Below are 26,041 nucleotides of genomic sequence, written 5' to 3'. Positions count from 1 at the left end.
ATTTAGTTTTATTCTTGTTTCAATTGTAGGTATTTAGTGAGACTTTTATTTTCTAAGCACACACTGTAAATGTTTGCAGCAGGCTACACCTCATAAACACCTGAATATTGCAAAAATGTAGCAATTATCTCAGCAGTAGTCTCTAAAAATTGTCAGGCTTTTCTGCCCAAAATTCAATACTTCGTTTTTAATTTGCCTGATCTTGTTTTGAAAGCAGATCAGTGGTAGATCAATCAAATTAATGAAGCTGTTGAAACAACCTCACTTCTTTTTTTGCCCAGTTGCCATGGATATTTGAATGTTTAAGACTTCCATTTTTTATACTTAAAAGTAATTTTTAATCTTGAAATGTAACTAGATTATTGTATTATTGTGTTTAATTGACACTTGGTATCCAGATACATTGTGGTACAGTTTTTCACTTTATATATATATATTACTGAGACACTAGCATCAGTATAAGGACATATTCTTCTTCAATATTACAATATTCTTCTTTGTAGATCCACAGGTGTTAATTTTCTCTTACAGACACTTTAACTTTGACCTGTTATGTTTTCTGGCATATCTCAATGAACTTTCACACTGTTTCATTTCACTTGTCTATAAAACTTTGTGAAACTGAAAGCTTGTCATAATGCATACTTTTTAAATGTGCTCCATTTTTATTTTTACTTGGGAAATTTTCAAGACAAGGGCCTTATCTCCTTCCTGAGCAGAATTTAAATGAGGGACCAGTGCATTTATTCGAGTCAAACATTTCATTGCTCTTTCCACCTCTGCCCCTATCTGTGCCGGCTCTCACAGCCTTTGCCTGCAGCACATACAGAGAGATCTGGGGGGGGGGTGAAAGTGAATGTGTACAAGTCTGTGGCTATATGTGCATGTGTGTGTGTGTGTGTGTGTGTGTGTGTGTGTGTGTACATGCATGTCTGTGTGTGCGGGGTGAGGAATCAGTCTTTGGAAAGCTGCTTAGGCAGCAATGACTAAGACAATGGGCCCTGTAAGCCACTTCACCAGGATTACAATGAACCACTTGGCTGAGTGACACCAGGCCTTTCTTCACTCAGCTGTGTGGAAGCCTGCCATCCAGATGACAGAGAGGGTGTGTCTGTGACCTTTGCCCTTTGTTTCTCAGCAACCACTGCAAGTGCTGATTTCATTTCTACCTCGCAAATGTCCTAGTTTCAACCTTTGACATCATTAGTAGGCAGTTCCAGTAAACAGTAGCCTGTGAGTCTTGAATCAACACTGAATACAATTAATGAGGAAGAACAAACGAATGATTCAGGACACTAATATTTATATTACCAAGATCCGGAGCCAATTATTAACACAGAGGCACCAACAATATCCATCTACAGCTGCAACTAATGATTATGATCAGTATGAATTAAGTTACAGATTATTTTTGGATTAACTGATTAATTGTTTAGTCTTAAAATGGATAAAGCAGCTAATTCTCACATTTGAGAAGCTGGAACTAGTGTCTGTTTAGCATTTTGCTTAAAAAGTTTACTTAAATGATCAATCAATATTTTTGATAACATGTCAATTTCGATTTAGTTTAACCTATCATACATTCATACTAACTTTCACACCTTTAAGAGTTTCCAATGTGCATGACTGTGGGAGAAACCTTAGCAGCCGACATGCAAACCACATAGAACTTCTTGCTGTGATATGACTGTGTCATTCACAAAGCCACTGCCCCAAGAACAAGCTTCTTTTCTACTGATTTCATCATCAGCTTTGCCATGGTTTTTATTGGTTTCCTACTAATCCTTGTGGAACACTTTAACATTTCCACTTTCTTATTTTTTCCATGTTTTCAAGCAAATGTTTGCCCACCTCTCCTGGTGTCCCAGGTCCTGCAGGAGAGCATCGGCATACTTCTGCCTCTCGCTGGGCTCAACGTTGGCCAATTTCTTCACCTCGCTGCGAACAAAGTACCAGAACTCCTTCACTCCGTTCTCCACCCTTCTCCGCAGCTCCTCCTGCGTTGGCCCGGGGCCTGCAGCGGGGACAAGAGAGAGCAGCTCACAACAAAACGTAACAAAGATACACAGCTGGTGTGACATTTGAGGCACAGGTAAGATCTGAAACAATGAATCGGTTATGTTAACGTCATAGCACCTCCTTGGGAATACAGCTGGGAGGTAGGAAAGGATGGCATGCCAAGAGGTCCTTAAGAATGTTTGAGCATGAGATTATGTAAGTCTAAATAGGCTAATAGCACATTGCAAGATTTCAGTACATAACCATAAAATATTCCTTTGCATACTTTGTCCCTGGGTGATGCTTTGACCTCATTAAGGAGCACTTGATAACTGTGTCTCATGGCTCTCTCATGTGTTCTCTCACACAGTTCTAACAACAGGAAGGAACTCTATACCCCTCCCAAGCCAAACAATGTGGAGTAACCCACATGGATAGCACAGCTGCCTGCTCTGGTTTCTGCGGAGAGAAACAAAAAAAATTGAGGGAAGGGAAGAACAGCCTCAAGCAGGAGGAGAAGGGGGCGGTGGTGGTGGAGAGGGAAAATCGCTTTTTTTTTTAACCTTCCTATCTCACTCTCTCTCCTCTCCTTACTCCCTCCCTTGGTGGAAAGAAGCTGGAGGGTATTTTTAGGTTTTTCTTCCCCTGCGGCACGATGGAAAGGCTGACCCTGTGCTGCCCTCCACGCTCACATGTCCTTCTTTATTTTTTCTCTGTCTGTCTCTTTTCTCTCTCCTCTCTCTCCCTCACTCCCTTTCTGCCATCGGGGCATTCACACTGCTTCCACTTCATTCACACATTTCCCCACTCACCTGACAGCTTTGCTGCCCCTCTGACCACTGCTTAGGGTGGCAAATACACACATAACCCTGCCCGTGCGTCGGCATGGCTCTGCCATCGCCGCAGCTGAGCTGTAGCAGGTTTAACGCTGGACTAAACTGAGATTCTAGCTGCAGGAGCTGCTGACTGGTTCCACACCGTATATAGTCAACCCCTGCCCCTTCAAAATCAATCCTTTCATATTTCCGAGCTCTGTGCCAAATCCTTCCCCGCAACCTTTTAGGTAGCCCTGCCCTGCTTACCATCTCCAGTGAGTTTCTGGAAGCTGTGGATCTTCTGTTTGGCTCTGGTTAGCTGGTCCTCCAGGGAGCGCAGTCTCCCCACGGCCAGGGACCCAGCTTCTGCCTGACCTTCTGGTATCCTAAGGGAGAAAGATACAGTCGTGAGAATGGGAACGTATATACCGTACACTGATAGAGGGAAGAGAATGCAAAAATACTCTTCTCTGCAGAAATATTCTGCTGAAATTGTAAAACTGTATCCCAGTAAACAAAAAGTTGGAATGTGAAAGTAATTCAATAAGACGATACTCTTGTAGTGCAAGAAATAATTATTTTCATAACCAACAAAGCATATGATTTTTTGATTACTCAATTAAGTAAAAATAATGATGACAAATCATGCCCATCATAACTATCAAAAACCCAGAGTCGTCATGCTCACATTGCTTATTTTGTCTGAATAACAAACCCCTACAAACATTACATTTACAATAATATAAACAGTAAAGCAGCAAATCCTAATATTTGAGCAGCTCTTTGTCATTCTTACATACTAAATTGCTTGAAATGAATAAATACTCACTGTAAATCACAAAGTAACCAACTACACTAGCACTAACTTCATACAGAATTTACTGGATGCCTTGTAAAAAAGTTATTACAGATTATTTGGCCAATGCAATACAAACTAGACAAAAGGACAAAGCTCTGACTGAAGCAATCCCACAATTTTTGCTTTGTTAATTTTAATGTAGCGACGCTATGGATGAATTGGCTTAAGACAGTCACCATTTAAAATAGACTGTATAATGGATGTTTGACAGTTTTCACCATCACTTAGACTTTAATATCAAACACACCTGGTTGGATACACACCATTCGCTTGGCTGTAATTAGTCTTTGCTTTCTGGAAAAACATGATGGCTGTTTTGCAAACACTGTGAAATTCCTCTTCCTCTTCCTACACCATTGACCAAAATCAGTCTCTGAATAAGAAAATACCTACATTTGCAGCATTCTGCTTCATTTTACATCAGCAACATCTAGCTTTAATAGTTGTTAACGAGGTGCAGGAGTGTGGAGAAGAGGTGTGAGAATGTTTATCATCTAAACGTTCACTGATGTCCAGTATGTATCTTACTGGGGTGACGTGATCCTCATTTGGACGTTTCTAGACTTAAAAGTTGCAGTAAAAAAGAAGCTGTGAAGGCTGGCATCTTTTAGTGCTAACCACTGAACATTCTATTTCATTTGCTAAGACACCACAGTGCAGCCTCCTAGAGCCCTGTCCTGGTTTATTTATTTTGAGCTCAAGATCATGTACAGAGTACTGAATCACTTTCCATGTTTGTTAAGTCCAGCCTATTTAGCTCTGTACAATACACCCAAGCACTATATCCTTTTACAACATCCACTGAAGAGTCTGTTTATTGAATGTCACTGAAATGCCATTATTTTGTGACTTTGATTGAAAAAATTGACCAAAGAAAAAGAGAAAAATCAAAGCAAATATTAAGATAGATTACTATTCTCCTTTGACCCAAATTAATGGCTCTATGAGTCTGTAATGCCGTTCTTACATGGGCTAACATTTTAACTATAATGGATACAAACTTAATCTACAATATATTCAGTTAAATAGAATTAACTTGCACATTCAAAAAACAAAACAACCACACAGCGACATAAAAGCTATTCAAGTGCAGTAAATAGATTAAATATAATTTGTTACAGTACTTTGATCATTTATCAGTGGCTACACTGAAAATCCCCTCTGATTATTGCACATAATATCTGCTGCATTAGTGCTGCAGTGGCCATGGTGGCCCTTTCTTTCTTAGATGTGTGACGAAGGACTGAAAAGACAAAACGTACAAAAACTGATTGTTCCCTGTGCTCCTTGTCACTGAGCTACAGCACAACTCGTCTTCAGGGGTTCTGCAGCTTTCTGTGGCTTTTCCTTGATTAAACGTGAACACGCACAACAGAGATATGTGCTCAAAATCACTGTACTCATTTGGTTTAGAGAATTTACAGCTGAAAAGCTTAATTGTGCATTATAGTTCAAATAATATATGCTTTTCAGTCCATTTAATGTACTCCACATTAATGTAATGTGCTATTTTCAAGTAGAAGTGTAAACTAGTCTCTACTAAAATTGTATATTTTTAGTTTTTCCTTAATTATGGCTCCATATGAAAGATATAAAGAAGAATTTTAACACCTCTGTGTCAATGAGCCGTGACTATCTACTGCATGCATGTAACGAAAACACAAATGAGCAATCTGACAAGCTCAGATCACAGAGTTCAAACCAGCCAAGGAGAAAAAAGAACTACCACCGACATTATATGAAATCAATTCCTCTACATAAAACTATTAAAAATGGAATATGTTCGAATGCACAGGGGCATTGGTGGAGTGCTGCAAAGGCCATGTTAATGAGTCATCAAGGCATGCAAACTCAATTTGCTCCCTGAGTGAGGAACATCAGTCGCTGGCAGGCATAAAGATGAGACTTTTAAAGTTGCAACAGCCCCTTCTTGCTGCACAGCTCCCCCTTCACTGTTCAAGCCCTGGTCCCTGGGAAGCCCTGGCCTCTCACTTCACTGAACACTAACTGAGCATTGTGCTTCAAAGCCATGGAAATAACTGAGGAGGAAAGGGAGGATATTTTAACTCCTGCATGACGTTACCGTGTGATGGACAAGGGTAAACCTTTCCATACTTTTGTGGCATCACGGATATTTACATGTATGTGTTAGAGTCGCACTTCTTTTCTTTGTGAAATCTGTGGTGTTCCCATTTCAGCTGCCTGACACAGATCTTTTGAAATAAGACCCAGGTGAATTTCCTTTCCAACCATCAACTCTAGAATCTATTCTCTCAGCTATCTCTGCTCAAACAATATTCAACAAGATCTCCCAGAAAGCCACACCCTAACCTGCTAGTTACACCATTGTACAGGAAGTAGGACTATTTCCTCAGTGACATCATTTCCCAGGAGGTTTAAGTGCTGCTAAAACGGTAATATAAAGCAACATGATATCTCCTTGAACAAGGCAGTAGAAATAGGCCAGACCAGCACAGGCTAATGAGAAGAGACGTGGTACAGAGGTTAGCTAACATGCTCAAAAGAGACATAAACTGCTGAGGCACAGTGCTGGTGCAGGCAAAACACAAGCATCCCCAACCAAGATATGCAGATATAAAATATATCCAAACACTCAGCGGTATCAAAACCCACAGACACACACAGGAAGGAGGAAAACACCATGCACAAATACACAAATGATCCCTGACAGTATCTCTAGAGGGCCTGAAGCGGAGACTAGACAAGGCAGCTGGATTCAACAGCATCTTAATCAAACGATACAGGAGAGGTAACAGATGAGAAAAGCTCTGACTCCGGGGGAGGCGGGGCAGGAAGGTGGGGAGAGACACTGTGGAGTGAAAGACAAGCTATGAAAGCAGGGGGTGATGAGCCCCACAGGCACTAAGTGCTGAGCCGGAAAGCAGGTGAGGTTCAGCATGCAACCCAGTTTCCTCTGAAATGCTACCCCAGCTGTCGCTCCATTGGCTCCCGCCCCTGCACCCGGTAACCATGGAGTTCACCGGGTGATCAGAGCCGGGCGGAGCAGATTGAACGGCAGGGGCCTAGGTGGCACTGCGGCGCATACATATTTCCACAGTGAGATTTAATGTACTCTGGTTGACTTCAAAAGAAAACCTATGTGCTGAGCTGGGGAAACCATACATATGGATGCAGATGCTAAGTGTTCTGGGACGTGTAGATGAAAAGGAGACTACATGAATCCAATTTGCCATTGCGTAAAGAAGAAACTTTAATTTACAGGTCCTATACTCAGCATGTGTATATACATGTGCGTATGTGTGCGTCACTACACTGGGATACATCTGACTTGACTGACATGTTCCAGCCTTTCCTGGGAACTCACACTAAACCACTTGACTCCAATAAGTCAAGCTAATAAACCACAGGAATGTGACAGGAAAAGGCAAGTAAACACTATAAATGGGTGGAAAAGTCTAGTGTGACCATGAAAACTCAATACCACTGGTCAGAACTAGTTTGAAAGACCTTTAAGTTTGAGGAAATAACAGGACAGGAATAATGAGGTCATTATATTTATTGTCCGAGTGTATTATACTGTACGTATCTGTTGTGTTTGAGCAAAAATTTCTGTTTTGTGACGAATCAGTTAATCTCGTCATTAGGTCTCCTTCCTTTGCTCTGTCCATGTCAAAGTATAATTCAGAGAAAACTGATTCTGAATGGTGCATTCTTGCCTCGCATACTTTGACGCCTCAGTACAACCAGTGCGAGCCAGCTCTGCTCTGAGCCCTACTTGACAGAGATGTCCTGACCACAGACAGCTCCCACAATGGGGCTAGTGTGTGCAGTAGCAGACCTTCCCTGGCCAGGGCCTGAGCGACGGCCGGGTCGATGGGAGTTCAGGTCTGGAAGTGGTGGCAGCATCTGTTCAGTGGGGGCCCGCGACCGGGTTCAAATCATTACAGGAATAAATGAGTCATCTTGCTGTCACCTCACACATGAATGGGGGCGGCGGCCTCATCGCATCCAAACTATATGTCTGTTTTTTTAAGGTTTGCATTTAAATTTTTATGCAACTATAGAGGGACCCAAATAAGGTAGACATATGCAAAAAGCACCATGTGTAGAAAATATTTTACAAGCAAGGGCACAAAGGCCAGTAACTGAGGTTTTATGGTTTGTGGCTTGCACCATGAAAAGATCATTTCACTGAAGCATGGCAAAAGAATTCAGTCTTCAAATATCAAATCTGGCCATCTTCTCTATCTGTCCTAGATCTGGGTCACATGGTACTAAATATGCTAATAATCGTTTGTATTGGTTTTAACTTGGGCACATCAATTGGGTGGGGGTTACACCACTAGGTCAGCTGACACAGTTTTAAGCAATTCATTGATTGAACAAGGTGCACTCAACCTAGTTTTTGATGGTATTGTACAATGCCAAACATCTCATCATGTTGGCACTGAACTTGGCTGGACTAACATAAAACAGATTAGTGCAATGACTGTGGTCTCTGCAAATCTTCCCATTCCTTCAGTCCTCATTTTCCATTTCCTCTTTGCTGCTCTTTACTTAGTGCAGTCCTCATGCCATCCATCATGCTCCCTTCTCTTCCCCTCCTGTGCATACCCCCCCCAACCTCCCTGCCTCCCTCCGTCCCTCTGTTGGTATGCCTGGAGGGATCGATCAGGTCCTCATCGCTCAGCCCAGCTGTCACTCTAACCCCTCGCTCCCTCCGATGTCACACCATCGGGCTGGCACGTGTCATTGTCTTCACGGCGAGCCGTGGCTCCATGCCCGGGGTGACTGACAGCTGCAGAGAGGGCGGAGCCAGACGGGCAGAGCGACTCGACCTCACGCTCACCTCTCATTAACGCTGCTGGGTGATTGGTAGGTTGGCACGCTGCCCGTCACTCAAATCGCTCACGAATGGCCTGAATAACCGAATCACTGGAGTGAATCTGTAGGCCAGCCAGGTGATACTAATTTGATTCTAAGCGTTGATTGATAGATTAATTAATTTCACATGACAATTCCATTCTACAAATTCTGGAGAGTTCAGCAAAAATAGGTAAAACATGATCAGCAGTGTGTGACGAACCCATTGAGCAGGCAGAATGACTAAATATCTTCATCTTCTCAGTGATGCTACAGAAATGTACAATTTGTGGTCAAGAAAATCAATATCCTTTGCAAACTGCATCAGCATGGCGATCAACCTTTATCGTAAAGCGGATGAGACAATGTAAATGAGATCTCTTCAGATATATAATGAATGCATAACAATTCCCAATAATGCCTTGCACATTCATCTAGTGCTGCTCTGGTGCAATGTCACTAACCAAGTTAAATCCTACTCAGAACTATAAATCAGCCTCGGCACAGTGGGTTTCTAACGCGTAACAAGTCGACACAAAGGTGTAATAATGTCAGTTTTATGGGTTTAAATCTCTATGTGGCTGCTCATAAAAAATGAATGCACTAATGCGAAGGTTAGGTGCTCTGGATGAAACCTTTATTATCTCATGTCAGTGGGGCGGTTGCAAAGAACTGCTTCTGCTTCTTGTACAACATTCAGAGACTCATGTTCTCAGGCCAGATCTGCACGACGTGTAAGTTGGTGAATTGAGTTAGGCATGCGTTGAGGTAGTCGATCAGTGAGCTAGTGAGTTGTTACATAGTCAGTCAGTCTGTGACAACCTGCAGGCTGGTGTCTGGCTTGACGCCATGCCTCTGTCAGCAGTTTGGTAGTGAGGCAGAGGAGGAGGACGGCAGCGAAGAAGGAGTGAAACGAGGAACAGGAGGAGGTGGTGAACGGAGGAGGGAGGGGCTGTGGCAGGAATGATGGGCAGCTCACTAACAGCCTCTTTGCGTCTATTAGGGCTCCAATATAAGGATAAGAGACACTACAGGACGAGGCGGTGGTGGAGTTCTCTCCTGGGCCTGTATCTGACCACTACACAAACACACACACATATATACAAGCACAAAGGCACAAAATTGAACAGAGGACAAACCAACTCCTGTCTATGTCGATAGCTCATAAAGCTTAACCTCAGCAAGCCAGTCGCCAGCTTTTGGCTTGCTGTGCTGGATACTTAGCTGAAGCTTAGAGGGACTTGAGAAGGCACTGTAGCGCTGCCCCAGTAAACAACTGTGGAGGCCTCAGTCCCAGATCAACAACCGAACTCAATAACAAGCAACAAGCGTGCAGTGTGTCGGGGACCCATCTGGACACTGGTCGACTGAAAGCTGCACTTGTTTTTTATGCCATGAATTCCACCTTTGTTTTTGAGCCAATTTTAAATAATTACAAAAGCAAGGGACTTAATCAGGGACCAGCTGTCTGAAGCAACGTGTACGTGTGTGTTTTTATGTTTGTGTGAGCCAATGAGGGCCCTGCATCAAAGTGAATCGCAATATCACAGCGGAGCTGCAATGGCAACATCTGAAGCCTGAGCTCCCGGTTAATATGGCGTGCACCAGGACACACGACTGCATTCCCTGCACATGACATGCACACTCAGAGATGCGCACACCCATGTACAGACCCAGTGTTTATGTGTGAAGAGAAACACTGTCAGCATGTGGAGATAAGAGCAGAACCATCTGTCTCTCTATTACACATAGCCTGAATGTAATGCTGTGTGGTTAATGGGCTCGTACGATGTGCCATTGTCTGCCAAAATAACACAATAAAATCTGGTGAAGTGTGTGACAGTCCATCCATCCGTCTGTCACATGCAGTGTCTCCGACATTACTGATCAGCTTTTGATGAAGCTTTGCAGCAGCATTTGTTTGACTGTATGTCACACAGAAGATGCTGATTTAATCAGATGCTGATTACATTTTCACAAAAACTAAAGAAACAATCATCTCATTGCTATATTCTGGCATTTGTAAAATTACTCTGATTCGACTACCAGGGAGCCAGAGGCTATACTTAATTACTGGACTTTGCAGAAATTCAAGGGAGTGATGCATTGCACCACAGTGTTTTAACAAAAAGTATAGTATAGTTAAGTATAGTGACAAAGCAAGCGAAAGGGGTGCATTACATGTATTTGCTCAACTGTGTTTTCTGAGAAAATTCTAGAAACTTTGATCCATCTACTAGCATTGACTAGAATCAATTAAAACAAAAAAAATCTTCTTGCATTCACCACTCTGCTGGATTTGGCTAAAATATCTCAGCACCAATTGTGTAAAAGGCAAAGCAAATATATTGTTTGTCCACAGCATTACCTATGTCAGACTTTCACTTACATTTAAGCTTTAAGTGTGTAGATCATCATTATATTTATAGTTAATCAATCTCTTTTTTGTTTTGGCAGCTGTGGCTCAAGAAGTAGACTAGCTCCACTAACCAGAAGGTTGGTGGTTTGATCCCTGGCTCCTGAAGTCCACTTGTCTAAGTGCCCTAGGGCAAGATACTCCATATTGTGTTTGATATTGTGTGTGTGTATGAATGGTGCCTGTAAACATGGTATAAAGTGTACAAGTGGTCGTTAAGACAAGAAAAGTGCTTTTTAAGTGCATAATGCAACTCAAACTGAGGACACACGACGGATAATGATCAGAAATGTGGATGAGGTGTTCACATATCGTGCACTAGTTTCAATCTCAGTGTTCCAACTAGTATACAATATATTCAGGTTTCACAGTACCAGGTAAGAGCTTATCCACAATAGGATATTATTTTACACATTCACCACAGAAACTGACACTATGCACAAACTTATTTTATGAGACAATCTTGGCGTTTGATGTTGTTACCTGAGCGATTCGGCCATGCGCCGCAGGTCTTCATTCTGCTGCTTGAGCCGCTCTAGCTTGGCCAGGATCTTGGAGAGCTCCCGACTGGACCGCTCCGGGTGCTCGCTGTCCCTCACCAAGTGACCACCAATGTAGAAGAGGAGCGTGCCCCAGGCCAACAGCACCAGGGTAATCCAACGCCATGAACCCGCCCAGGGCCGCATTGTTCAACCACGCCCACCCAAAAATGCCTCTTGGTGTGCCTGTACACCCACCGACCCACCGGCCTACCTGCCGGACGTGCGCACGCACTCTGTGCCCCGTCACCACAAGTGCCACAGCGCCAACCTTGGCATCGGCATCTTTGCAGGGATGGCAGACGGTAAATGACGGGTGAGATGCACGCGTTTGTGGCTCAGGAGTGTTATGAGAAAAGGCAGTGGGTGTTTCTCCAGAGATCAACTAGCCTTTCCTGTGTGTGCTAAAGCATGGCTAGCATGACCAGAAGTCTGTGTTTTGACGGCCTGATTGATGTCTTCTCCCCTCCACCCAGCTCCGTGTTGACCAGTTTGTCCCACACCGTCTTGCTGTTTCCTTCCAGTCCCACAGGATTCTTTTATTAGAGTTGCATCCTGTTGACACAAAGAAAGACATGGGAGTCAGTTGAGTTTATTGCACACACTTTTGTCATTATGTGCTTGTTGGTCAAACAGAAGTAAATTAAAATCATTCAAGGGCTGGGACTGCAAGCCAACTTGACAAATACTACAAGGCTTGAGACATGCCTCATATGGTGCCATAGTGAAACAGAGGCACACAACAGGGCAGACAGATCGACAGATACAGCCAAGATGCTGCTGACTGGTCCCAACATAACCCTGTCTCAGCAGCCTACAGGATTGATCAGCATGACACTGCAATTTGCATTTACATAGTGATGTGCAGTCCCTTAGCTATGCTGCATTGCTGTTGAGCAGGATGTTCCACTTCCACGTCCTGCCTGCTTGCACATTACAAACACACACTTGTACTTGCACACACACTCTAGTCTCTCAGAAGCTCTAGCCACCACACAAACAAGAATATATCTTTTATTTCCTTAACATCCCACACCGCATCCTCGACCACCTACCACAACACACTTCAAACGCTTTCCCTTAACTCTTAGTTTAAGCGCGAGAGTTAATGGATTTGTTTGGAGATGACTAAATCCCGCAAAGTTCTTCCAGAGCATGTTCCCCCTTCCCAAGTGCCCCTCTGCCATCCCTGTAGCCTCTGTGACAGAATGCAACATTGTCAAGGTGATACAGCGAGCTCAATGGAGCAGAGAGAACAAAAAATCCCTGGATCATCACTTCCCCTCATCCCAAAGCAGCGGGGGAGGCGAGGATGGACGCGTGCCGGGTTTATGAAGCAGCCTTCGCTGTCAACTCCCCAACAAAGCCCTGCCACGCAACTGAGACTAGTTGTGTGATGAGATGGAGACTGGCAGGTGTGTGTGTGTGTGTGTGTGTGTGTGTGTGTGTGTGTGTGTACGCGCATGACATCCAAGTAATGTGTGTCTGTGCTATCATCTCTGAGTGTGTACCACAGCGTGCTGGAACTATGCCAAGCATCTTAGACTTTATGCGAGTTATAGCGGTGGGGCGGGGTTGATTGACATGTCGCAGTGTCTCTGGTGTTTCTGCCTGTGAGCGTTGAAGACAGAGAAGAGTGTTCCTGCTGGGGTTCGCCTGGCAGCATAGAAGTAGGTTAACAGTAGATCATCATGTTTATCACGGCAGAATAGTTGATATGTGGGACATAAAAGCTGCTATGCTGTAATGCCATAGACTGTTCACGCTTCACTGGTGCAAACTGCCCAGAATACAGCAGCTGAGATCACAGAAACAATGAGGTGCAAACTACTCTCCTTTATTTCTTATTGAATGATGTGGGATTATTGAAATCTGGGCAGACGTTCCTTCCCTGTCGGTGCTCCTGTTGTGACTAAGCTAGGCTGACACAAGGGTGGCTCCTCTTTATGCATGCAGCACCAGGATGTGCTGAGCTGTGTTTTATTATGGAAAATAAGAGCTGCAAGAGGGTAGCACTCCACCAGCTAATGCACGACTGGGACTTTACTAAAAGGCAGGCTGCAACAACTCTTGTCACTGTGTTTGAGAAGCCATAATGAGGTTTGTGTTCAGCAGACTAAAACTGATAAATATAAAACTGTTGGATGAGGCAACCAACTACTGCCAAATGGGATATGGGAATTTTTTGAGATAACACTTCTGGCTAGTTGTTCTGCTTATACTTGAAAGTCAAGCCAAGCTAATAATATATTACTAGTGTATTAATAGAACTGGGGAAATTAATGTGGACTACACAATGGTCTACCTTTGACTGCCTAGTCAGTAATATGAGTAAAAAACAATACAGGTAAAAGCTAAAAATGCTAAACCTTGCTATGCACCCAACTATAACAGATGCAATAAAAGCAGGTAAAGGGGGACTCCACCAATTTTACACATAAAGGTCTATTTACGTCTCACAAATAGCACTACTTAGTCTGTGAACTGCTGTGTAGTGTCCTCTGTGGCTCTGAAGAGATCTGTCCAAAGTCTGAGAAAATAACCCTGATGATATTGTCGGGTTATCTCGAGTTAAGCGAGAGACTGTAAATATTTGACAACCTGTGTTAAAGGCTACGGGCATGGAATTTAAAAGATGAGGGCATTTAAAAGGCAGAGAGGGTCTAATCTAAAATTCAGTTGAATTACATTATAGGCATTGTAGGATCCATGACTCAAAGTCAGGATATCTCATCTTCTGCTGCTTTGATTTTTACTATTTTCATGTAAGTGCAATACTGAATTGCTAGTGTGTGTGCTAGAGAGTAGCCATTTAATGGCATTAAAATACAGCATAGTATCATTCACAAGGTCAAAAGAAAAAGATCTGCATAATCAGACATAAAAAAGCAAGCACACTGAAAAACACTGTGGTCACACTAAAGGTCATAAATATGGGATTTGGAAATAGCAGTGGAGTCTGCTGATCTCACACTTTCAGTGAATGTGTTACACAGTTTAGCACCCTTAACGGCAAAAGAAAATTCACCCAAATGTTAAAGTCTAGATTGTATAATAGTAGGTAACATAACCTGGGATCAACCACTTCCAACTGAACAATTATTATCAAAGAGATGTACTCTACCTCAGAAGGTACAAATCCTGAGGGATTATTAGTTAATTATGTTTGAAAATGAAAGCCATCTTTACTAACTGCACATTATGACAATTATCAAATCCAGTGAATGGCTTTAAAAAAAATCAGCGAAGAAGGTTTTACTGTTCATTTTCCAACATGCCTTTCAGCTTAGCCTTGGCTGTGATGAAGTGGCAAAGCACCAGAGAAACACATTCATGGCCCCTCATTTGATAGTTTCAGATTGCTGTTTTATAATGAAAAGAATGAGGAGACATCTATTGAGTCCTGTGTCAGCAGAATGTGGACTGATTACAAAGAAAATGATACTCCACTACAATTTATTCTGCTGATGAAGATCTGGCAGTGTAATATTGCACCAGAGATATAGCCCAGTGTGAGCTGACAATTTTTGCATTTTCTCAAACCTCTCACATCTGCCCTCCAGTTGCCACGAACAGGGGGCTCCATAAATAATGGAAATTATAATAATGTCAGTTAAATAAATATATAAAGGTTCCCCACTGTGGCACAATCATTTCTAAGTTGGACTGTATGACAGATATGCTGACAGTGGGATTTTAGAGAAGTTGGTCATATAGTGCCTCGATTTTATTCTGCTTTATTCCACCAAGCCCCTCCTCTGTTATCCTCCAAGTAAAGTGGAAACATGATTGCAAGGTCTTAGCTACTCAGGACAAAATGAAATATGTGAAATGAAATATAATGTTGAATGCACAGTCCTCCTGATTCATAAGTAGAGGGAATAAGTGGCCCTATACTGTTCATAAATGAAACCTCTCATCTGCGCCACCTATACTCTCACTTCCAAACCTCTCCCTCTCAACCCTGGCACTTCAAACCTAACCATTCATCAGCAATGCCCTTCACCTTGGTGTCACTGTAACCGAGGGGGCTCGGTCAGTAAAGGCTGGCACGGTACATGTGGCACCACAGGGTGCACTGTCACCGCCGTCACAGTATGCCCCTGCACCGCAGCAACATGCGGGAGCCCGAGGGGGTCAGCAGAGATGACCTGTTTTCAGTCCTGCTGGTGAATCTTCAGCGCGACTCAGGCTGCAGCAGAGGTCATCTATCAGTGAGCTCCGGTCTCTAGGCAATAAGCACCATGATGAGGTCCACTGCTGAATTATACATTGAGCTTGCTACGGCTTCTATTACACCAACATGACCCCTCCAACTCCAGGACAACCGGAAGGGAGTGCCAGAATGTGTGTTTGGTGTGTTTCTATGTATATATATTTATCACTTTTCATCTGTGTCGGTGCAGGAGAAAGTATTAGTGTGTGTTGGGGGGGATATGCAACCCGATGTGGTACATGTTAAGGCATAATGCGTGGTGTGTTGGGGAACAGACAGGTGGGAGGAGATCAGGGACAAATGCATAGCAACAGTAAAAGAATGCCAATGGGAAAACAACAAAAATGGAAAAGCTGTTTACATCTATAGTCACAATGCAGAGATACCTATTTGACAGATGAATGTGACCCATGATTCAATAGCAGATGTATTTTTGAAATTTTGAATTTTCCATTCCAGCAAATCACCAGTTTGAGACAAGTGATTCTCTATATTGGCTTATAAGCACAATGCAGGGGGCAGCTTGCAGGTGTCTGAGCTACAGGAAAGCAGCAAGAGAAACATCAACTCCAACTCTGGCAGCCATTTTTAACCATTATTTATCCAGGGATGTTTTGCTGAGCAAGCTGTTCTTGAGAAACAGCCTTCTTTATAGCCATAAAGCTACACTCATTCCAGACTGATGGTTGCCTGGTGCAGCCACAGTTTCCTACAATGACCACTGAGCAGCTTTTCTGGTTATTTTCTCAGCTGGTCTGGAGGTTCAATCCAACGACCTTTCAGCCTCTGGCCCAGTTCCCAAGGGATGGATCACACTAGAGTCAGGAATGCAGGGTTGACACATTTCAAATGTAAGTGCCAGAACCAAAGACACTTAGTGGTAGATCCAGCAATGACAGAAAGAAAACAAAATCAGGGGATGGCACTGAAAAATGAATCGTAATTATTCCAAAAAGCAACAGAGGAAAACACAAACACAAATGTGTGTTGTCAGAATTGTTCATGGGAATATGGAGTGTTTAACATCCTGAGGGAGAGTTCAGGTCTACACTTACACTAAACTACACATGGTGAGTTTTAGAGGCTGATTCTGATATTCGTTGGAGTCTATACACGTGCCTGTTTTCATGTAAAACACATAAGTTAAACTGATAGAAAATGAAGGGATTTATGGAATTATATGTGCATTACTGATCCTTTAAAATAGCATTTAGACCATCATATAAGGAGAAATAATTTACAGGAAATGCAACTGAAGTTAACTGTGGGGAAATTAGGACTCCCCTTTGTAAAATTCTGGCTACAGCCCTGCACTAGGAGAAGTTGGGGGAAAAACGTATGGTCCATGAAAAACTAATCTATACTACTGCCATTATTAACTAGAATAAAGGAAACTCAGTAATATAGTATTTGAGTAGGTTTTCAATTTAGCTAGCTGCATAAACATATAGTCTGAACAAACATTTTGTCATTGAGATACAGCTGACTAGACATTTTACAACTGAACAATAAGTAAACAGAAAGTGCCATTGACTCTTTCTTTTAGATATAGGTATATATATATATATATATATATATGTGTGTGTGTGTGTGTGTGCAGAAATACCACTTTGACCACTTTGATTTGATTTCAACATGCAGCGCCATATGAGCACAATGGGGATTGTCAGTCCTTGGACTACACAAATGCAGCAAGAATGACATTAACTCCATAACCATATCAAACTTAAGTAGAGAAAAGTCAATTATACATAATAAAAATGGCAAATGAAGCATTTATGGCTGCTGTTTACTGCGCTGCAAGTTGTTATTGTGCCTGACAAAATATACTGAGTATCAAGGCAAACTAGGCAAAGCAGACAATTTCTCCCTGGACCCAGACCTCAGGTTCATTGCATGTCAGTTGGTTTTGTTATAACGGTAATAAAGTTCGGCAGTGCAATTTGCACCTTTAAAGTACAATGATGTCAACTAAGGCAGGTGGATTATCTTATCTTATCTTGATGCCAAATCTAACAGAGGGAACTTGTCAAAATGTAGTTTTAAGATCTCTATTATTTTGGTTTATGTTGTGCTTATATGATGTATATTCTTAAACTGTGTTTAGTCAAATTACCACAACTAACACAAATTAAGTATTATTGCAGAATAGGTGTACTGGTTGCACTTGACTTAAAGGAAACTTGAACACCACAGGATACATAGACACTGCACAACAGTAGGCAGGGGCTCAGTTGGGGCTGCACAGCAACTTTCTGCCTGGGAGCCACTTAACATGACAATTTGGTCTTGCGGTTAAAGTAAATCAAGTTTGCCTGATAATGTCAACCTGCCAATGTAACAGTCAAACTCTAATGGAGACATGGTATAATTTGGACAGAGAGTATAAAAATCATATATTTGGCAGCTCTTTTTAAAGAGGGTCTTGTATTCATAGAGTGACACACTTTAATCATCAAGTGCCAACTATCTGAGCAGTGCCTCCGCATGAGCACAGAAGGCAGCCCACCTCATTGCAACTTTGGGATTAAGTGTCGCAGAAGTGGCTAAAGGTCTCAGAGAAGTTCTAGCCACACAACCGCTGAGCCCGCTGTAGCTTGGCATTCAGTATCAGAGCTAAGCACACAGCCTCTCCTTCAAGGTTATCTCTGTGGAGAATTCGCTGACAGCAGGATACACGTGCACGCGCACTTCACACACACACGCGCACTTGCGTGGTGACACAAAGATAGGTACCCACACACAAATATAACAGCACACACTTCATTGGCTCTTGGGGGGGTGGGGGGTAGCGGCTTGTTTGTGCCAGTGGTTTATGCAAACAAGTTTTTAATTGGGATGGAGGGACATGTGATTAGCAGTAAAAAAAAAAAAAAAGCACCAATCATTCCTCTGTTTTATTACTTTTTATGTCCAAATAAAAATGTGGACCTGGGCGGGTGCCCCACCTGCCAACCCAATCTGTCTCCTGACGAGTGAAGGTGGATCTCGGGGCTCAGACATGGTCAAGGGCGACATTGTAAATTCACCATGTCAGTGAGGGTGATGAACTGGCTCTGCAACTGTGAGGGTGTGTGTGTGTGTGTGTGAGTTTGAGATAGAAGGGAAAAGAGCAAGAGTCAATGCCACTCAAGCAGCTGCATGTATCATGCCTGGAGCAGAAAGGACAATAAGTGTCAAGAGTGTGCGTGTGAGAGTTTGAGTGAGTGTTTATTTGGGGATGGCAGGGCTGTGGAGAAATTGTGGAACTAAGCATCTTCACAAATTGATCATTTACTTTATGCACAGCAGTGTTGGGAAATACAGTCCTCTGAGAAAGCTAGACAAGGATGCTGCAGGGAACCTTGCCATCATTACTTGTGAGAAACGGCAAAGGGGAAGCTCAAGGTCTGCATTATCCGTCTACCTTGAGCTATATTGCTGCTCAGATCCACACGCAGACGCGCACACTTCCTGTCTGTTCCAGTTTCTGTTCCTCGTAATGAGTCCCAATGACAGCTGACCTTTCACGGCCTGGGATGCCAGGGACGAGCTAGAGAGGTGGTGGGGAGGGGAAGGTGGAGGGGGGCCTGTGGTGACCCCATACAGAGGGTGCCAACCTTCATTCAGTCACTTTAAAGCAGCCTAATGAGTGAATACACAAGAGAAAAGAGGGAGCAAAAGAGAGGAATAATAGGAGAAAATCAGTAGCCGGAGAGCGAGAGAGAGGAGGAGGAATAAAGAGGACAAGGAGAGGGAACAGCTACTGTTACACGGTGCTAAATTGTGCGATGTTTATCATCTGAATATGCGGTGACGCATAATGTGATATGCCTGGATCCACTGAATATGGATTTTGCTCAGATTACAATCAGACCTTTGAAACAAGACTTGGAAGTGGCCAGGCTCACATTGTGATTACAGTTCTATGTAATTTGGCTGCAGTCCGCAATGAGCGCTACATGAAAAGATGAGAATAAAGGTGGTCTACAAATAGAGTATTTCAGTTAATACACCTGATAGGAGATATAACAGCCATGTCCAGGTTAAATGTGGATGCACAGCTGTGTTAACAATGTTCTTTGTGATCAGGAATCAAAAAAAAAAAAAAAAAAAAAAAAAACACACACATTGAAACGGCTTAAAGTGTAACCACAGTCCGAGTGACATGTCTGGCAGGAGTGTAAAGGGAGGAAATCAGAAATGGCAAGGTAGTGACAACAGACAGAGAAGGAATGTGTCTGAGGTTGAAGTCAGCGGTTAGGGGACACCAGCCAGAGGAAGACAGCGAGAAAAATAGTCCTGATCTCCTATCGCAATCTCCCAATAAAAGCCAAGATTGACGAGAACAGGGGGCTCGGCGGTCTCTTGTGCAATAAGTTACGTTTCCAACACAATAAGCGGTGCAACCCCACCCCTGAACACTCCCCTACCTCACTCATCTTCTGCGACAGAATTTACCGTCAGCGGTTAACTCCCATTATACCCTGGCTCAGGGCAAAAGTGCCCTCTCCGCGGCTGAGGCCTGAATGATAAAGCAATGACTGTGGTGGAGAAAAGATGAGAGAGGAGAGCTGTGGCAGAGGAGACCTAAGCAGCAGCAGCAGAGGAGGAAGAGGGGGAGGAGGACTGAGAACAAGGAAGAGGAAAAAGTAAACAGCACAAGAATGCCCAGACAGCAAGAACACCAAGAAAAAAACAGTCATAGAGAGAGACGGGGAAAAAAAAAAAAAAAAAAAGGAGTGTACTAGGTAAAAGTTGGAGCCAGGGAGGTGGTAATCAGAAGAAAGATGGCGGCTGTAGACACAGAGACAGAGGGGGAGCATGAAGAGTGTTCCCCGAGGGGCTCGAGTCCTGACTAATACAGAGGAGTTCTATAAAGAGCAGTAACACACAGCTCCCACCGATTCATCGCTCTCTGCTACATTACCTCCATTCTCTTGTCTTCAACCCTTAGCTCCTTTGCTCTGTGACCTTAAATCCCCACACTGCGAAAGCAAGTCAGGAGTAACAAGTGACAAATTTATTTATCCTGTGCTCAGCCTTGCTTTTCCCAAGATAGAGAGGAAAAAATATCTGACAATTGCAGGAGGCAGTTGATTGCAACATAACTTTGTAGAGATTTGTCCAGCCTTCCTCTTGCAATAAAGCACCATTCCTTTCTGGTTAAAATGACTCTGTCCTTGCATTAATGTGTTTTACTACAATGCTACAGATGTTGGAAATGAGCTGGTGGTTCACTGTCAGGATGTCACCTCAGAGCAAGAAGTCCCTGACTTTCAGCTGTGGACATTTCTGCATCAACTTCGCCCTCCACGGTCACTCTTGCCCTTTGAGTTTCCTCCAGGTGCACCAGCTTCCTCCCACACTCCAAACACACGCATGTGATGAAATGAAACCTTGAAATTGCCCACAGCTGCGTGCGCTGGTCTGTCTGTATTGGCCCTGTGATGGACTGGCGACTGGCATGAATAAATGTAAAAAGCCGACTACAAAATTAATAATTGACGAGTGGAGATGGGTGTTTTTGTGCTGCACTCCTGCCTGACTGCATCTGTGCGGGCGCGCCGCTGTCCTCTTCTCAACTCTCCGCTCCGCTCCCTATTGCTTTATTCTGGTTGCTGGCTTCCTCTTAACTCCATTTCCTCTTCCTCATCTTTACAGATTTTTGTTAGAGCTTGACATTTAAACCCAAACCCGCAGGGACCTGCCCAGAACAGACTTGGGTAAGCTTGCAGTGAATTTTCCATTTAATTGCTTTGCTTTGGGTCAGGATTGTTTGAAAATGTTAAAATACTCTTACCCTCACTTAATGATGAGAAATTACTTAGTAATGTTAAGATTCAGGGGGCTTGGATTTAAGCAAGTTTGGCTGAAGATTGAGTACAATTTCCAAGTTAAAATTCAATTTTTTGCACCTAATAAGCTTTCCTTGCCACCCTCTCTGTCCCATTTCTTCCATATTTCTTTAAAGAATCTTGCCTTTTTCCTGTCCCTCCACCGCGGCAGCCTGCATGCGTCACAACACAAGCCATATTGACAGAACTCCACGTCCCCGTCAGGTTGTGTTTTCTGCTTCGGGTCCGCACTTGTTCGTTCGCCTGACTTCTCCTCCGTCTCTTCCACTCTGGCTCGACGTCTGGCTCTGTGTATGTCTGCTCAGCCAATCAGCCTCCGCCTGAATGCTCCTTCCACTCGATGTAACCTGTTTGTAAGTCTTTTGTAGTTAATGTATAGATTGTGTAACAGTTCCACCCGCCCCCATCTGGAGCAGATTTTTTTTGTCCGAGATAAGCACTGCAGCAACGGTTGGCATGATTTTGTTTAAACGGTTCAACTAGAGCTTATACTGGTGTTGTACGAATACAGCCCTGTCATTGGAGTGAAGGGTTTCTGCTTTGCTGGAGAGACTAATCACATTCACTACATTCAGCCACGGCTTGCTTGACTCGGATATACCATTGGTTGTTAGTGTAATGAAACTGACAATTACAGGCTACAGTGCAAACATTCCCTTTTTGGCTTTTCATAACCAGAGGCTTTTTTAGTGTAGTCATTCGGGCTTGGCCCTAAATGGTCCAACTCTGCATTCCTCCAGAGTACAATAAAAAAGACACAAGAATCATTGGGGAAAAAAAACCCCTACCCCACCTCCAGGGGATGAAGTTTCCTAAATGCGATTAAAGAGAAATACTGGCACACTGTTTTCCCTGACCCCTATTAACGGAGCCTGAGAAAACAGCCTCCTCTCTGCACACCTTGCCACTAAACAGGACCTGTTGCTCAAATCACATTAACTAACAGCAGATGAAAAAACTCAATAGACAGCATGCCAGGCAGTGCTAACGCCGAGCTGATGCAATCACACGCGCAAACACAATCCCACCTTTTACTGCTCCGTCTCTCGCGGAGGAAAATGGAGGAATAAATATCACACAGGTTGCCGCAAACGGGAGTATTTCTTTCTATCCCTTCCTCCTATCCAAGCACAGGCACCGCTGAGGCCTTATTAGTACTTGGTATAGCCAGAACAGGAGTTTACACAATGTGACTTTGTAAAGGCTGAAAGTGAAGGGAGAGACTAAACACTTCAACTGCTGGTGGAACATTGTGATCCAACTGGGAGCAGCTGCATCCTTGTTTCAATAACACACCAACAACACTCCCCCCACCCGTTCCAGTCGCAAGGATCATTCCACCTGTGGGCATAGTGACTCGGCCACTCTCTTTCACCATGCCCTAGGACGTTGCCCGCGTTGCACATGAGATATGATGGCAGTGTTACACATATGTAATGCTATATGTGCATCTTGTCAGTTGTCTTGAACATCAGTGCTCACAATAGTCTAGACAGCACAGGGGAAGTCCATCAATCTTCCTCTGGGGAGGGTGCTGGTTTGTTGCTTATTCAGTTCCCTCGTGCAATGATTGGGTTTTCACCCCCTTGCTTGCTCGCAGCTCCTATTCTCCGAGTGTGTAACCAGCCGCTGCGCACAGCTGTCATGTGTCTGGTGAAAGCGGTGTGACTGACACTCATTGTTCAAGATTGAATATGCATTTCTCCCTCCAGGACTGACGCATGCCAAATGAAGGACATTCCCCTGATTGATGGCATCTATTTATAATAGAGCTCTCTCTTTTTTTGCTCTTGCACAGACTCTCTCTATATTTTTCTCTCAGTCTGGCCATACTGACCTTTGACAGGCCCCGTACAAGAATCCACTACTGGGTAAACAGAGGGAGCCTGAACTTGAATGCTGAATCCAGAGTTATTGGAAATCTCTTATAGTTCACCAAACTTTCCATTAAGGGGTGAAAAAATTCAGTCTTTTGTTGAAGAAATTATGCATGGGCACAGGGACGGGGGGAAGAAGCAGGAGGGGTTCTCCTATGCACCAAGGTTAGATCACAAACATAATCAATAATGCACTGCCTATTGTGTTTTCAGCACTGCAGTCAGCTCAGCTCGGTTCCATTCAAGTGAATCCACAGTGCTGGACCAGGCCTGGGCCTGGGCTAAGTCAACAGTCAGTCAACAGATGAAAGATGGATCTTCTTGAAAGTAACAACAGTAGAAAACAGCAAGGAAGGGTGAAGAAGGGATGATGGCCTGAGCAGATGAGAGAGAACGTAGGCGGACTTGGCAGGAGAATAAGGCGCAGAGGGAGTGCCTGGTTGCCACTGCTGCAGATGTTGTTTGTGTGTCTTCACAGAACACTGCACTTGATCCGCAATCCACCAAAAGGGATGGAGACTATGGCCCTGGGCTGAGCCACTAGATAGTAAAATAATGACAATAACAAAGACAAAAACCCTGCCATCATCTCTTGTATGCTCACTGCGATAAATACTTCATTTCATACATTTATTTTGATGTAAACTACTAAAATTGGCCTTGCTTGTACCAGGCTTTGCGTGCCTTTCCCAGCTCTCTTGCACTGGTTGTTGACTACTTCCCTGACACAACCTATCGATACTAGCCAGGCTGAGCAACGAAATGCTTCCTCGGCGACTAATCCACCCCTCAGGCAGCATTGACCGTTTCGTCTTCAACTTTGCAAACCAAAAAACGCTGACTGGTAAAAAAAAAATGCAGTTGACAGCATTTGAGTCCTCCAGACTCTGTCCCTCATACTGATCATTGTTTATGGGCCCTCAGAGTGCATTAAAATGCATATTACTGTCCATACAACATCCGTATCCACACATTTATTACCACATGACACACACAAGAGTTATACCCACTGCTTTTCCTGGTGGCATGCGTTGGGCATGGTGACAAACAGGCCATTCTGTGTTATTGCTGCTATATTGCCTTGTAATGCACATGGCTTGTGTGTCTGCCCCTGAATTATTGATCTGCTCATGTGTAACGTAAACACAATAAACAGACACGATAATACCTCTCTCTCACAGCACACAGGATATGAGGGTGTGTATAGATTACTTATCATAGATAACCATAGACCATCTGGAAACAACTAAGCACATGAGATCACAGAAACAACTCAACAGTGAAATGCACTTGCAAATTTTTTCTTTCAAGAACCAAAACACTACAAGCAGGGTTTGTTTTTATTTTATTTTGTCTTGAGATAAAAGGGAGTCTTATTTGATTATGTTTGAAAACCCTCAGCTAACATGTTGCCTATTGCAAAGGTCTCCAATTCAAACAGCTTTGAAATTCTAATAACATCCCTGCAAATACACGATCCTGGAGAACCACCACAAACCTGCGAGGCACATTTTGTACAAAGTACGCATTAATCTTAGCGCTGCTCAGCTAGCACTGATCTAAAGCCAGCTCTGTGAACAGGAAGGGTGCTGGATCCCATGTGCCTGTATGTGTGTGTGTGTGTGTGTGTTGGTAATGGTCTAGTTTGGTCTTGGTCTGTCCGGACGTAGAAATCCCCCCCCCACACTCCCTTCTTGCCTCCTCAGTCTGTCGAATCTGATCCTCCCAGTGTGTCCGCTGTGGTGTCTGCTTCTGTTCCCCTTCCTGTCGGTGAGCTGAGGGCCAGCAGAGGGGAACGGGCTGCCAGCGCCTTGGCCTGGTTGCCTGGCTCCCCACAGCCTAGTCATTACTGCTGGCTAACAAGCAGAGAGCGAGGGACGTCTGCGGCTGCTCTTCCCCTTAACTAACAAAGAGAAAGACCTCACGGGTAACTGTGGTAGCAGCAGCAGCACAGAGACACAGGCTCCTGCTGGACCCATAATGGTGCTTTCTCATTATATGTTGTCTACTGGGGGAAAAAAAGATGTACATGCTGGGCTACAGGCCCTTTCAACTAGGCATTGTGGGACTACAGGGTTAGAAACGAGGGAACATTATGTACACAACCTGTCACATGCCACTGTTTTGAATTATCTTTATGTAGTGATATGTGTGTGTTTGCATGCATGTGTTCTGTGTCATCCTCATGTGCGCTCAGCTGGATGCTTACACGCTGCCTTAATGTCATCTTATATTTTTTGTTGGTGCCAGGGATGTCAGAGGAATTCCTTGGAGGGGGGGACATGAAATGAGTTTGACATGATTTGATTTGATTCCAGTGGCTCCGTCAGAGCCAGAGGGCGACATGGAGTGGGTGTGTGTGTGTGTGTGTTGTTAGAGGGGGGTAAGGCAGGACTCATGGAGCACATGTGTACTCAAGCATACGTGGCTCAAACCAACGCACGTGCTCGCAGAAATATGTATCATCCCAAACACACACAGGCGCGGGCCCACAAACCCGTGGTATATGCCGCATCTCCCAACTGCTGGCAGTCAATTTCAGCGATGGGGGACGGAGGCGTGGGATATGTTTATTAATGACTTGTAAAATACTCTTAAATCCTCAGCCCACCACTTGTTTGACAGTTGTTTTCATCAAT

At 43.7% G+C, this 26,041-nt stretch overlaps 1 protein-coding gene across 1 annotated transcript in view; it reads right to left on the bottom strand.

Moving 5' to 3' along the window:
• The window catches only part of fut8b (fucosyltransferase 8b (alpha (1,6) fucosyltransferase)), a 78,442-nt gene that overhangs the window by 24,994 nt on the left and 27,407 nt on the right, over window positions 1-26,041 (bottom strand). Inside the window, 3 exon segments of the mRNA XM_051071815.1 lie at window positions 1,852-2,014; window positions 3,081-3,199; window positions 11,417-12,027. Of these exon segments, the coding sequence (XP_050927772.1) occupies window positions 1,852-2,014; window positions 3,081-3,199; window positions 11,417-11,619 (485 nt within the window). The 5' untranslated portion in view covers window positions 11,620-12,027.

Source organism: Lates calcarifer, linkage group LG7_1 (genome assembly GCF_001640805.2).
Source record: "Lates calcarifer isolate ASB-BC8 linkage group LG7_1, TLL_Latcal_v3, whole genome shotgun sequence".
Taxonomy (NCBI): Eukaryota; Metazoa; Chordata; class Actinopteri; family Centropomidae; genus Lates; species Lates calcarifer.
This window is presented reverse-complemented; position numbering and strand designations above follow the sequence as displayed.